This window comes from Aptenodytes patagonicus, chromosome 14, assembly GCF_965638725.1.
Source record: "Aptenodytes patagonicus chromosome 14, bAptPat1.pri.cur, whole genome shotgun sequence".
NCBI classification, from domain to species: domain Eukaryota; kingdom Metazoa; phylum Chordata; class Aves; order Sphenisciformes; family Spheniscidae; genus Aptenodytes; species Aptenodytes patagonicus.
The window spans coordinates 16,366,032-16,380,787 of record NC_134962.1 but is presented as its reverse complement, the minus strand read 5'-3'; the positions used below and the strand labels follow the sequence as shown (position 1 = coordinate 16,380,787).

General features: G+C 49.1%; 1 protein-coding gene across 1 annotated transcript in view; it reads left to right on the top strand.

Annotated features, from left to right (window-relative positions):
- Positions 1 to 1,814: 1,814 nt before the first annotated feature.
- Positions 1,815 to 14,756, top strand: part of AHCY (adenosylhomocysteinase) — a 28,999-nt gene continuing 16,057 nt past the window's right edge. The window contains exons 1-4 of the mRNA XM_076351760.1: positions 1,815 to 1,903; positions 3,751 to 3,941; positions 6,819 to 6,894; positions 8,778 to 8,930. Coding sequence (XP_076207875.1) covers positions 1,876 to 1,903; positions 3,751 to 3,941; positions 6,819 to 6,894; positions 8,778 to 8,930 — 448 coding nt within the window. The 5' untranslated portion in view covers positions 1,815 to 1,875. The remainder of the gene's footprint in view (positions 1,904 to 3,750; positions 3,942 to 6,818; positions 6,895 to 8,777; positions 8,931 to 14,756) is intronic.

The window sequence follows — 14,756 nt, the reverse complement described above, 5'->3', positions numbered from 1 at the left end:
CAGCACTCTGAATATCAAACACAAACGCTACCGCTTGCACGTGTACTGGCCGTAGGGCTACGGGTTTCCTACTAGGACTTCTGTCTTTCTATGTGGACTGTTCACTGTAGGACTGGTCACTGAAGATCAGCTGTTGCTCAGACAATGAATACTGAACCTCATTTACAGGGAGCACTGTGAGTTGGGGTGTCAGGGTGAACTCTGCACTGAGAATTATTTCAAACTTTGCAAAATAATTCAGTGAGAATTTATGGGTAAGTATGAGGAAGTCTTCACTTAAATATTTCACAGATAAAAGAAGAGGTGTATAAGACCCTGGTTGCAAAGTTCACCCCAGTTTATGACTGAGGCTTATGAAAAATGTATTTCAGGTGTTAGAACAGGAGTGAATGTGTGCATGACCCCCGACAAGGCTGAAGCAGGGCTCTGCCTCCTGCGTGTGCAGCGGGCATTGGCTGTGGCCGGGGGGCAGCGTCTGGCAGGCCTGCCCGCGCTGTTCCTGCCCTGCACCTGGCAAACCGGCTGCAGGCTGGAAAGAGGAACAGGCCACAGCCAAGTCCAAGGTCCAGGCAGATAGACCGACTCACGCCCCGCGCCTCTGCTCTGTCTGCATGGCATCTCACCAGCGCGCTGCCCTGCCTTGCAGGCCTGGCTGGCTGAGTCGTACATTGCCCTCGGCCCCGCTGCAGCAAAGGGTCCGTGCGCCACAGAGTAACTGCTTACACTAACGAACTTATGGGATGGTTTGGGGAACCTCCCAGGAGAGTGGGCCGGGCTGTGCTGCCTGGTCAGTGCTCACAGTGGCTCCATGGCCAGATCTGGTACTGGGGACCAGGGCCTGTCCTGGCACCGGTGGTGGTGGGTGGCAGGGCCGCTCCAGGTACCAGTGGGCGCCAGAGCCTGCCCTGGTGTGGGTCTGGGGCTCACTCTGGTCCCAGGGGCAGAGGAGGCCTCTGGAGCCCACTGTGGTACTGGGGGGGTGTTGTGGTTTAACCCCAGCCAGCAACTGAGCACCACCCAGCCACTCGCTCACTCCCCCACCCCCAGTGGGATGGGGGAGAGAATTGCAAGAGTAAAAGTGAGAAAACCCGTGGGTTGAGATAAAACCACTTTAATAACTGAAATAAAGTAAAATACTACTACTACTAATAGTAATAATAAGAATACACAAAGCAAGTGATGCACAGTGCAATTGCTCACCACCCGCCGACCGATGCCCAGCCAGTCCCCGAGCAGCGGCCCCCCCCGGCCAGCTTTCCCCAGTTTATGTACTGAGCATGACGTCCCATGGCATGGAATGTCCCTTTGGCCAGTTGGGGTCAGCTGTCCTGGCTGTGCCCCCTCCCAGCTTCTTGTGCACCTCCAGCCTGCTCAGTCGGTAGAGCATGGGAAGCTGAAAAGTCCTTGACTAGTGTAAGCACTGCTCAGCAACAACTAAACCATCGGTGTGTTATCAACATTGTTCTCATCCTAAATCCCAAACACAGCGCTGCACCAGCCACTAGGAAGGAAATTAACTCTGTCCCAGCCGAAACCAGGACGGGGGGGGGGGAGGGGCAGCTTCTGGGGAAAGCCCAGGCATCAGGGGGCTCCGGGGCCCTCTCTGGCCGCGGGGGAGGCGGATCCGCGGCCGGCCCGGCCCCACGAGCCCGGCGGCGGCTGGAGAAGCAGGGGGCGGCCGGCCGGGCCCCCCTCACGCTCGCAGCGGCCGGGCTCCAGCGCGCACGTGCCGGCGCGGCCCCGGCGCGGCCCGGCCCGGCCCCGCCCCGCCCCGCCCCGCCCCACGCAGGCGGCGGCGCCGCTTCTACTTAAAGCGCGCTGGGGGCCGCTGCCGCCTCCTCCTCCGCCGGTTGCCGCGGCCTGCGCCCTGCCAGCATGTCGGACAGGCTGCCGTACAAAGTGGGTGAGTGCGAGCCCCGGGCCCGGCCCGCCTCCGCGGGGCTCTGGCGGCTCCCCGGCGGCCGGGGCGAGCGCGCTTCGCCGGGCCCGGCCCGCTGCGGCGGGCGTGCGGGGCCGGCCCGCGGGGGCTCCGCGGCCCCGGTGCCGCGGCTGGATGCGGCGGCGGGGGGAAGATGGCAGCTGCCTGTTCGCCGTGCCGCCGTGGGGGGCGCGGAGCGCGGGGCAGGCGGGGAACCAAGCCTGAGAACCCCCTCTGCGCTGTGGGGCAGGGCTGCGTTTGCACCCGTGCTGCTGAAATACCCGCGGAGAAGGGAGAAGGGGGCCTCTCGGGGGGCTGCGCCAGCTCTCTGAAGCTGCTGTCGCTGTCCGCAGCGCGGCACGAGTGGGGTTTCCACCCGCGATTTTGCTGCTCTTCAGCCCCGGAGCCCACGGCGCGGGTGAGCCCGGCTGCCCTGTCCCCAGAGCTTCTGCTGGTCTGGCTGCCCTTCGCTGGGGACAGGCTTTCACTCCGAATGCGAAAGTATCTTTAAATCTGGGACTTGTGTTACACGTTTCCCTAAAGATTTTGGTGGGTATTTTTGTAGATCTGAAACTCCACAAAAAACCTAATTTTTATGAAGAGCTGTGTGTTCTTTGAAGGCTAAGTTTAAAGAGAAGAAATTTCATCTATAAGGCTCAGATTCATAAATAATTTGCCTTGGAGGCTATGAACCTAAAATACTACAGGATATACTTTTAAGCAGCCCTGATAAAAATACCGAGCCCTTAAGAGGGTTAAGATTCAAGAACACCCCCCTCTTGATATAGTTGTTTCTGTGGTCCTTCCATAGCCTGGGCTTTTTTCAGTCCCCCGTTGGTGTCAAGGCTGTGCACCAGTCAGCTAAAGCATAGGCAATAGCTTCAGTGGCCCCTAGGCTTCATTCTGGAGCAAAATGCAATTAGCTTGTCTGTATTAAATGCAGCGGTCTGACTCAGAGATCCTAGTGTTCTCGAATGCTTTAAATGGCCTGTGTTCACTAGGTAGGTGAAAGAAAAGTATCTGACCATGTTCTTAAGTGAAATGGTAAGCTTCTGAAATCTCAGAAAGAGCTAATCGAGTAAGAGGGACACGTGGTGTTGGCCGATGCTGCAAAGTGGTGCACCTAGGCATTAACTGTTTGACCCTTGCCTTTTTAAGGCTGGAGTCAGACATCCATGGTGAGTGCAGTATTTTCTACCCCAAGCTAGTTTTTTGGAAGTCTCTTCTGTTCAGTTTTTGCTCAACTGTTCTTCTATAGATCCTTTTTACAAAGGCAGTAGGAGACTTGTAACTAAGGTAGAGGGGGTAGGAACCCTGCAGCTTAGCTCTTAAGAGGGGGAGCTGGGCTGGGCTCAGCTCCTGGTGCACTTGGCAGGGAGCATGCTTATGTGTGTTCTCATGTGGGGAAGCTATTGCCATACGGGCAGCCCCCCACTCCGCCCTGCAAGTCTTAATACTGTGGAAGTAACTTCCTATAGGAAGTGTCAGACCCTTGGGCAGTATCTGTAAGGAGTGCTTAAGGCTGGGGCTTACTGAATTAATGGGCCTCAGGATGTCTGCACACTAGATCACAGGTGATTATATGCTCATACAGGAGCATGCTTTTTTCAGAGGGGCTGTTAGGTTTGGTCTAAACTTGTTTGAAAGCCTGTGTACCATAGTAAAAAAGCAGGGAGTAACTGGAATGGTCCGTTTTTCCCCCAACTCTGTCTCCCAGCTGTTGCTGGGTGTTCAGTTCAGCTGTTGCAGTCGATGCCTATCCACAAGTGTGTGAACAGATACGAAGATCTCAGCTATTTAAACTCTTGACACCTGTCCTCCTTCTCTTGCAGCTGACATCAGCCTTGCAGACTGGGGTCGCAAGGCCATTGAGATTGCAGAGAATGAGATGCCAGGGCTGATGAAGATGCGGGAGATGTATGCTGCATCAAAGCCGCTGAAAGGTGCACGTATTGCCGGTTGCCTTCATATGACTGTGCAGACGGCAGTTCTCATAGAGACCCTCATAGAGCTGGGAGCTGAGGTAAAGTGTCTCTGAGTTTCTTCTTCAGGTGCCCTTAGGTAATGTTCTGCCCAGGGCACTGCTTCTGCTTATATAACTACCTTAGGGATCCTGGCAAATGTCTGTACTTTTTGGAAGAGGCTGTGCTGCGATCTCCAGGTGGATGGATTGTCTTCTCTCCTTAAGCAAAAACTGTACTGCATGCACCTCTGGGATGTGGTATGTGTCTTCCCTCTGGACAAGCTGCATCTTCATGAGTGCCTGTTTTGGGCTGGGTCGCTGGCTTCAGCAGCTCTGTCAGCTGTGTGTACAGCACCCTGAGCAGTGGTGCTGGAAGCTGCTCCCACACAATTGTGTTGTGCTCGGGCATGCAGTGCTGTTGCTGGTAATCCTGAAGCTCTAGTGACTGCCTCCAGCACAGATTAGCCTGTATTAAGAACCACACTGTGCCCTGGTAAAGTCAGCAAAAACTAATGAAGCTTTCTGAGAGCTCATGCTGGCCCTTGAGCTGTGCAGGAAAACAACAGGGAGGCAGTGTGGTTCAGTGATCAAGGGCTGGGGATTCCACTGACTGAATTTGTTGTGTGACTATGGACCAGTTACCCTGGTCTGTATTAAAGACTGAGATACTTATAAGCCATTTACTGCATTGTGTCTTCTGCCTGGCTTGCTGAATGAAGTCCAAACACCGTGGCTGAGTGTTCACTGTACAGGACATGAGGAGAGCCAGGCATCTGAGCACAATCCACATACCTTGTGTGTTGAGCAGGGAGCTGACTGGAACTTGATGATGGATTATGTTAAGTACATATGTGATCTGAAATTCCTTCTTCCTGAAGTTTAGCTACCTGAACTCAGGCTGCCCAAAGGTGCCCTATATGGGATCCCTGCCTGGGAATGGTTAAAAGAGTTGAGCAGTGTCATGCTGATCAAAAGGCACTGGGAGAAGGGGAAGCTCTCTCTGAAGAAATGCCTTAGCTGCCACAAAAAGCGGAGGGGGTAGGTCTAGACAGCATGCCAGGTCAGCCTGGGCAAGGTATGTGCTCTTGTGCAGGTGTTCTTCAGCCTGTTCAGAGCTGTTCCACGGTTGCATATGGTGTAGTGCTGAAGGAGAGTTTTGATGTGGAGGTACAGTCCTGACTTTATTCCAGCTACTCTGTGTATGAAACTCTTGCCCCTCCACAGGATTTAAAAGAAAGCAGTAGCCACTGAAATTTGGGAAGCTCCTTGTTGCTCCTGTTGGTTGCTGTGTCCCAGTATGGCTGGCCTTGGCAGCAGTTGTGTGCTTACTTAAACATTGCCAAGCTGCTTTAGTCTGAGCACAACCCCAGAGCAGTGTTGTATGGGATTCATCCAAGTCATTCAGGGAGGTACCTGCAGAGATTTGGTTCCTCTAAGCACAAGTTATGGTTGTGCCTTTAAGATGTGTGCTGTTGTGTTAACTCCTTCCTTGTCCTGATACCTGCATGTTAGTTTAGACTTTAACTTGAGTTTGGATTCAGCCCTGGTTCATCTGTTCTGCCAGAACTTTGGTGCCTGGGAGGGAGGAGTGAAACTGATGGAACTATACCCTGCATAATGAGGATGGAGCTCACTGCGGTGTGGTAATCTTGGTATCCCTTTTTTGGCTAGGTTAACGAAGATAGAATAAATACTCTGTGCCTCAGAGTATTTATTCCAAGTTCTAAAAATGTAATAAAAATGCATCCTTTTCATAACCAGTGATGTAAATATTAGGCTCTGACCCCCTCAGGTCTGCCAGTTATTCTGGGGTCTATGCTGTTGTCACAAACTGGTGTTACAGATCTGCGGATGCGGAGTTGAAGTGGCCTATGTCTTGTATCAAGTGCTTGACGTGTAAACAATATATAGGTATTCTGTATACTTTGAATTTCATGACACTTCCTGATGTCATCTGTGCTGATATGGAGGGAGCTTAGAAAAACCTAGGTAAGGAGGTGCAGTGCTTAAGGTCACGAATTCGGTTTTCCTGTGCTCCTTCCAGGTGTGTTTTCACTGACAAGCGTTGGTTGTGTAGGCTCAGATGAGGTCCTTCGTACTGCAGCCCTTACTTTGAAGTGTCAATTCTTGATAAAGTGGGATGAGTATCTGAAAGCAGGCTGAAGGATTATGCCTTACTGCCCTCTCTCCTCAAGGTCTGTTACAAATAAGCATGCAAATACCTGCCAGTCAGCCCTGTAGGGAGCAGAGTGAGAACTCGTGTGTGGCTCTGGGATGTGGTGGCTTCTGTGCCTGCTGGGGAGCTGCAGTAGGTATGCAGATACTTTTCAATGCAACTCAGCAACATGCTGTTGCTTTTCTAGGTGCCTGAGCCTAGTTATGAAATCTGTGTGGAAAAATGCTTAGTTCAGCTGGAAAATCTTCCATGACTGGAGCACAGAGTGGGAGTTGGGTGAGCATAATCTTGGAGAATGCCTGTTGATCGAGTGTAGTGTTTCAGCTGCATTTCTGACTCTTCTGAGTGCCAGCAGGTGTGTTGCTGCATGTCAGTATCCCTCAGTGGACACTTGCTATGTGGCTGTTCTGAAAATCTGAACTTTATTGACCAAAACTTTCTAAACCCACCCTACTGTGCACTTCCTGAAGGTCTATAGCTGAATGTATGCTCTGGCTGTCTGGCAGAAGCTCTCGTAAGGAGATGGCTGAATATGTGGCACAGCTAAAGCTCCATTACATTCTCCCCCACAGTGACGTTATTTTCCCTGTCCTAGTCAGATACTTAGTTTTCACCTTAACTTAGCAGAGCTACTGAGAAAGGCAGGAATCTGCACTAATATGCCTTTCTGCTCTTGCTCCCTTTTTAACTCCTGTGTCTGGAAGAGAGTGCCTGATATCTCAGAACTTTGTTCAGCAAACAAAACTTGGGTTGTTTTCCAGGTACAATGGTCAAGCTGCAACATTTTCTCCACTCAGGACCATGCTGCAGCTGCTATTGCAAAAGCTGGTATCCCTGGTAAGTTTTCCATGTTCTAATTTGCCTCTGAGTTGGGGTGTACTGCCTGTTCTAGCTAAATCAAACTGTACAAATCAAGCTCTTCTGAACAACCTTCAGGACAGAAATAGTCCATCAAAAGCAGTAGTTGTTACAAAACAGAATATTTGATTCAGGCTGCATTGCATCAGACTACACATAGCGCTCCTGACAATGACTGGTGGTAGGCTATGGAAGAGCCTGGCTGTATGTTGCCAGCTTTAAGCCTGGTTAAGATGATTGAATGGGCTGGGTAACTAAATGGATTGGTGTGTAGGTGTGTGGAGGTGTTTGGTGCTTTCCAGCAAGCTTGGTGCTAAATAGGGGTCGGGGAAGGGATGTTAATTGCAGTGTGCCCTGTTACAGTGACAGGGTCAATACTCAAGATATTTTAAGGCTAGAGCTAGGCCAGCTGTGTTGCTCCCTAATATCCCTGAAGTGGTTTATCAGGATGCTGCTGTTTTGTTACTGTCACCTTCCAATAAAGAGTGATTCCTTGTGGATCAGTATGAATACATTAAGCTGTCTGCTGTGTTACTCAGCTTAAGGACATACAGTCCTCAGGACTCTGTGCTGGGAACTGCATGGCCTGAGCCTGGATGTTGGCAGAGGCTAAATCTGATTTCTGCCAGCCTGGTTCTTTGCTTTGGGAGATGTCTTTCATTTCTGTTATAATTAGCTATTGCCACAAGTCTTTCCCCAGCTGTGGTACGTTCTAAGGTAACAGAAGAAAGCGTTCCCTTCATCAGCTCCTTTGGCATTACTAGCTGCAGGCATCACCTCCTCTGCCTGTCTCTGGCATGTGATGTCAAAGGACCAGGCGGGACTCTCTAGATCGGATGTTAGGATATTGCCTTCGTCACTGCTCTCAACACCCAAAACTCAGCTGAAGAGCAGTTTACAGGTGGAGTGTTTGTCTAAGTTTTTGACCTCTGCTCTTGGTATCCTTGTTTTGTGGAACTTGCTCTTTTTGTTAATATTGCACTTCACATACTGAATTTACAAGACCTTGGAGGAATGCTGATCCTTTGGATACAGTGTGAGATACTGCTGCACACAGAAAGGGCAACTGCATGATTGGTTCTTTGTGGCTCAAGAGTTAGTTTTCTGTGTGAACAGTGAAAACATGACAATTTAGCCAAATGTTGGGGTATGTAAATCATGTGCCTAATATGTTTGAATGGCTGAGTACCACTGAGGCTCAAGTATAGCATGAGGCCAGTACAAATGCCTGGAAAGGCAAAAATGCTGCTAGATACAACATGCTAGTGGCTGCAGCATGTTGCTGGTGGTAGATGTACTGATATAGAAATATGCCCTGGTAAAAGCAAATAAGGCACAGCAGCTTGGACTTTAGCGCTGTGCTAGACTAGAATTTAAACTCAAAGTTGCTGAAGAGTTTGTAGTCTGGTGCTTAGCTCATGCTAAAGTCTAGTCCCTCTTTTCTGCTGTGCTAGAAAATGCTGTAGTTGTGTTTTCATTTGTCTGTATCAATATATACAGTGGCTGTTGCTAATTCCTGGTAATGTAGGGTGTGATAGGGGAGCAAGTGGGGTGTTGTGGATGTGAGTCTGCTTTAGTTTGTTTTGCCTTCTCCCTTTTAACATGGAAGAAGAATGAGGAGAACGGTGAAGTCTCAAAATTTTGGCGAAGTTCGTGGCCTGGAACAGAAGGCAAAGTGATTTCAATCTGCTCATTCTGAGATCTTTTTTTCAATGCAAATGTCTTTTTTCTGGCTTGCAGGCACAGATAATCATCTGTCTGTCAGCTCTGCTACTGAAAGCTGCTGCTGAAATCTTCCTTTGGCTGCTTTACTACATGCTGAGTAAGAAACTGGCTAATTGTGTGTGTTTGTTCCTGTGTAGTGTTTGCCTGGAAAGGGGAGACCGACGAGGAGTATTTGTGGTGCATTGAGCAGACCCTGTACTTCAAGGATGGGCAGCCCCTCAACATGATTTTGGATGATGGTGGAGATCTTACCAACCTAGTTCATACCAAATACCCACAGCTCTTGAAAGGTGACTTGTATTTTGCTTTGTCAGGCACAGTTCTGCTTGGGAGGCTGTTTAGACAGTCTTTTTCTGTGGGAATTTCCTGCTTGTGTAAAAGGGGTGGGGGAAGAGGGACAGGCATGTGCAAACAGGCTATGAATGAGTCTATGAAAATCGCTTACAGTCCAAGACCAGAATCTCTTACCTGCAGGAGCTGTTTCCATCTCTGCTCTGTAGTGTATAAGCTACAGTGACCTGACCTGGCCATCCTTCACAGTGCCCATTACCTGAGAGTGACCAGTGGTACTACTGACTTGCCAAAAGCTTCCTGGAAATGGGCTGTGTTGTAGAATTGCTTAATGTCTGTTTGCAATTAATATTTTTAACACTAATGCTTTTTCTTCCCCATCCTCTTAGTGCACCTCTGGATGAAGTCATGACAACCTGTAGTCTTTCTTGGAAACCTTATCTAAACCTTATATAAGCTACAAGGCATTAACTCATGCAGTTTATGTTAGTGAAGATGCTGATGGAGTCAGGGTTGGGACTCTTGCTGCTTTGACTTACTACTTTCAGTGTAAGTTAGTAAAACTGAAAACACATCTGTATAGTGTTGCTAGCACATGTTTATGTAAAAAGATTTGTCTGAAGGGAATTTGGCATGACCTGCAGTAGCAGGCTGATCTGTGCCTGACAAGTATGACAGATTCTCCTTAGCTCTGTCAGTGTCCATCTGTGCTGCTGCAAGCCACAGATGCCCAATGTTGCTAAAGGGCATGTTTGGTCTGGGATGTGAAGAAAATTGGATGGTGATATGGGGTGGAAACTAAACTGATACAGTGGGGTGTGCTGATGTTCATTCTTGGTGGTTGCTGTAGAAGCCTCCTGGATCAGCTCTCCTCTGACTCTTGCACTGCTTTAGGAGGAAGCTATGGGGAAAAAAATCTGAAGGCAGCAGGCCATGGACAGGGCTGTGTGAGGGGAGGAGTCTGGGGCTGCTCCCCATCCGTGTGCTCATGTGGGTAGGGGCACAGGGAAGAGAGGAAACTTCTGTGTGACAGGCCTTGCTTTCTCCTTCATCCTCAACCTGATGTCATTAGTAATCCAACAGTCATATCTTTGTGTTATTTAAACTGTAATGAGAGGTTTTCATTGGTGTCTGCTTAGCCATGCTGGGATCCCCTATCTTCTGTCAAAGGTCTCTTGCTTCCTAGATTGCCTCTGTCTGATGTTCATGACCTCTTGCTTTCCTGCCATTTGATGCCAAGGAATACCACAATTGATCATGCCTCCATCTTCCTGGCATTGTCAGAGGCCAAAAAATGCATTTTCCATGTTCATACTCTGTTTTGCAGGGTTGTTTCCCTGCCATGCACATGCAGCACCTCAGTTGGTGTCCCTGTTCCTGGGTGTCCTTGTGCTGAGCTCCTTTCACACTTCCAGCCCTCCTGCTGTTTGCTTCTTTCCCTCCAGCCCTTTGCTCTTTCTTTCTTGTCTTGTGCTCCTGGTGTGGAAGGGACTGGTATAGTATGGTTCAGTAGGGCAATGACTGTTGAACTGTTTTCTGTCTTGGCATCCATCTGTAGTCTGCCATTGATAAAACATCCCTACTGCCTGGGGTTGCTTCCTAAATTCATAGGAATGGCTCTTCCACTGGGTTTTTAAAGAGTCTAAGCAGGATGCCATACCCATCAACACTTCCCTTGCAGAAATGTGTGTGCTGTCTGCACTGACTGTAGGTGAAAAGCCGCCTTGCTGCAGTTCAGTAAACTAATTAAGACTGATTTCTGTGGAGGGTGATGGAACTTGATCTGTTCCAGTCCATTGCTCCTCAGAAACAGCAAAACTTCCAGAATGGGACCCACTGAGTAGAGCCTTGATCTCATTTAACTGAGCTCTGTGCTTAGCCCTTTGCTGCAAAGACTGCTTACATGAAGCTGTATAGCATCTGTTTTTCTATCTTGAAGATAATAGAAACTAATATATCCTAAGGGCTTGTGGTGATATTTGACCTCTTTGGGGCAGAGATAGGACAAAAGTAATGTTAGCAGAGCACGCACAGTGTGGAAAGACTGGATTGTGAGTGCAGGAGGCATTTTGGCATGCAGCATTTGAAAGTGCCATTTGCCATTTAAAGGCTGGACAAATTTTCTGGGCTAATTTCAAAGGGAACTGTCTTCCATGCTTCAGCTGCTTCTAATTTACATAGAAGTTAGTTTAGTCCTGGTGTGCAACTAACAGTTGAAAGTAGGGCTCATTCAAGTCTACTTCAATTAGGAGATGTGTTAAATAGCTGTGTGGAATGCTCTCCCTAATTGTGACTGCTGTTAGAGGGCAGAATAGCCTTTGTACTATTGGCTTATTCCACTAAACTAAATGCCCTTAAAACCAAGATAAATAAAGGTAAGAGGGGGAAAGCTAGAACTGAACAAAGGAGAAAGTCATCTGAACTCGTGCAAGGGAGGTCTCTGGCATCTGTGCAGAATACTACTGTTGAGAAAGGATGGAGAAGATCGGATCATTTGTGGTCCACTGATGCAGACTTGCTCATTGATCAGGGAAGAAATACAGGGGAGCAAAGCAGGTCTGAGTGTTTAGCAAGGCTTTTTCAGTTTAATTCAACCTTTTCCTTGCTGTAGGCCCTTCGCTGTTCTCCTGTCACTTAAGTCACTCAGGCATTGAAATCGAGTGGTGTAGGCAGCACTTCTTTTAGCAGAGTTGCAAAGTGGTTTAGACCAGCTATAAATGTCACCTGGGGGCAGCAGGCAGGTGGCCCTCAGGGAAGGGAAGCTGCTGGCATATGCGATGTGAGATTCGCTTACTGTAATTTTAAAGACAGTCTGCTAAGCTTAGTAATGTCAGCCTGGAGAGCTTTTGAAGGATGATGAGTGTGTCTTCTAGTTGCCAGATAGACCAGAAGAGAGAGGGCAGGTTTGAACTGGAGGTTTCTGCCATGACCTCACACAGATTTCCTTCCGAAGGGGATGATTGTACTTGATCTAGGCACTGGAAAATCAATACTTTTGGGAGACTTACTATAGATGCTATATTTCACTGTGTACCAGGCAATGTTCTTAAACTGTCCTGTCCCCTCCAAGCAAGCCCTAAATATGCTAAAGCCTGAACTCGTTTTCTCTGCAGGTAGCCATGTGGGGAGTGTAGTTACCGAAGGCTCTGTGTGAGGTCTGTGATGACAAACCTCCGTGGGGACAAGTCAGCCTAATCGAGCTCTATTTCCTTCTAGCGTTGTTGGTCTCATTTTCTTTGTGTGACACAGCGTGCTGGTGCTTCTGCCTGGTGGTCTGGGAAGCGAACGGGAGGTCTAATGGCTCTGTCTGTCTTAGACTCCATTGAGACATCGGTACAAATTCTGGTTTGAAAACTGCTTTGAGTCGCACTCGGAGACTTAAGCTGAAGCCGTCTGTGTTCTTGGCTTGCGTCGCTCATCTAGGCTTAGATCAGTTCGCAGCTTTCTTTAAGCAGTAGGGATGGGTTTGAACCAGAATCAGCATCTGCGTGCCGCTGACCTGACTAGAGGAGCTCGGGTGGGGGGTTGCAGTAGCATCTCCACGGGTGGAGTGTGACTGTGGAGAGCGGACGCGGGTGGGGGCGGCCCCTGCGGGGCGGCGCCAGGGGGCGGTGTTGCGCCGCGGAGCGCGGGCGGGGCGGGGGGGGCCGCCGCGGGCCCCCCCCCCGGTTTGGGAGTGGGAAGATCTCGGGCCGGGGGCATGTCTCTCCCAGATGGGGGCTGGGAGAAAGGCAGCGAGCTGCACTTCCCGAGGGCTTAAGCCGTGAACTTTGAAGATGACTTTAGCAAGCTTTGTTCTTTCTCACTTAATTGAGCTCTGGTACAAATTTGGGATTCCCCTTTCCTACCTTTCGCCCCCCCTGCCCCTTGCTGGGGGGGGGGTGTGTGGTGTGTGACCTGAGCCCCTGGGTTCCCGGTGGCTGTTGCCGTGGCTCTTGTTCCAGCTGGGCAGATGAAACCTAAAGGCTTGGGGCAGAGCACCTGCCTGCCTTCTCCCAGGAGCCATGCTCCTGTAGCCTGCCAGGGAGCCGTGCCCGGAGGGAGCAGGTACCTGCTAGGCACAGCACCCCTGAGTGCCCGGAGGGTGCAGGTGCCTGTAGCTCTGAAACGCATGCTCTGGCCTTCCTGCACTCCGGTGCTCTTGCGGGGTCCTGGCCTGGCCTCAAGGAGCCTGCCCGGAGCCTGCAGGCCCCTTGGGTGGCTGACCTCTTTGTTTGTCCTCTGTGGGCAAAGGCAGCTGCTCAGCTGGAGGTGCTGATCTTGTTAGCTTTGTTCCTCTTCCCCTCCCTTGGGCTGTGCTCATGCTGTTGCTCCCAACAGTGATGACTGTTCTGCATGCCGTTCAGAGAGGTGACTCTCCAGTTATTCATCCTGTCCTATAAACTTCTCGTAGATCTTGGTGGCTGGGGAGGTAGTGACACATGGACACTTCTCTTCGATACCCGGCATTAATGGACTATGTAAATTTTTGGGATTTTGCTGGGAGTTATTGTTGTTGGTTCCCACTTGCCCATCCCTAAAGTAATATCGGCTACTGAGGAGGTGCGTGGGCTGTGGTTGAGGACCCCTGCCATTGCCGCTGGCTGGTGATCTTGGGCTAGTCCTTTGGCCCCTCTGCTTTTGCTCTTTGTGAAATAGGAAGGCTAGTTCTCACCTTTTTGAAATACTAGGAGGGCTGTGGATAGTGTGGATAAAAAAAAGTATGTAGGAATTGGGAGTGATTATATGTTATACAGTGAGGGAGAGGAATTAAGAAAAATGACATGAAAAGGAGCAATATTTCTGTTCACATGCACTCACGTAGGATAACCTGGGCTGTCACCTGCTTCATCAGTATAAGGGCCTGAACAGAACAATTTATGAATGTTGTTTATTTCTCAGAGTTCTTCTATCAAAATGACTGTAAAATTATTTTGCTTGTAAGCATCCTTTCAATTTTATTCTGTAAGGTCAACGTGAGAGGTCACTTGCCTGGAGGGGCAATATCTTCTCTGCATAAATCTCTGGTGTATGTAGAACTTGGTATTAATCATTTTCATATTTTCTGTTTTCTTGTGAATCTGAATTAGCTCCAAGTGCCACATGGATCTCTGTAGAGATGTTGCTCGTGTTGGTGGCTTCAGCCTGATTTAGCAGAATTGCTCTATTTCCCCCCGATAGTTCATACTTCAACAAAATAATTGTCTTGCAGTGTGCCTCCAGTCCTTAAAGAACAAACATAATTATATTCTCTACAGTGGAAATTCAGCCAGACTGGATTGTTTAGTTTCAGATTTATTCTGATTGCATAAATTGTGTACCTTTCTGTGCAGATAGGCTTTCTAAGTAATCAGGGTGTTGCCCAGTGTAGCAACTAGACAGCTTATATACAATGAGGTATTACTGAGACATTAGAGAGGAGAGATAGTGGAGAGAGATCCAGAAGTCATGCAGTGATGCCACTTCTGGACAACTGGCTGCTGTCAAAAGGTCCACAAAGAGTCAGGACCCTTAAAGCAGGGGGTGTCTTTACAGCTTTGGCTTTCTGGTGTAATGTGGAGCCAGGTAACCCCATGACAGTTCCTGTGTTATCAGGATCTTAGTCCATTAAATGATGTTGGTGTTTCTAGACAGTCCTTTGTCTCTGGTCTCTGCCTCCTGGACTGTTTTCAAACAAGGATATATTTGAAATAATGTTTTTTTTATTGTGCTAGTAACACCTGTGAAACTGAAGTTTCATGTAGCTAGTATCCAGATTTAGGGGGGTGTTGCAGTTTAATCAGAGCTGAAGTTGATTACAACAGGAGGATTGGGAATGGTGAACTGCGTATTTGACTCTTTTACTT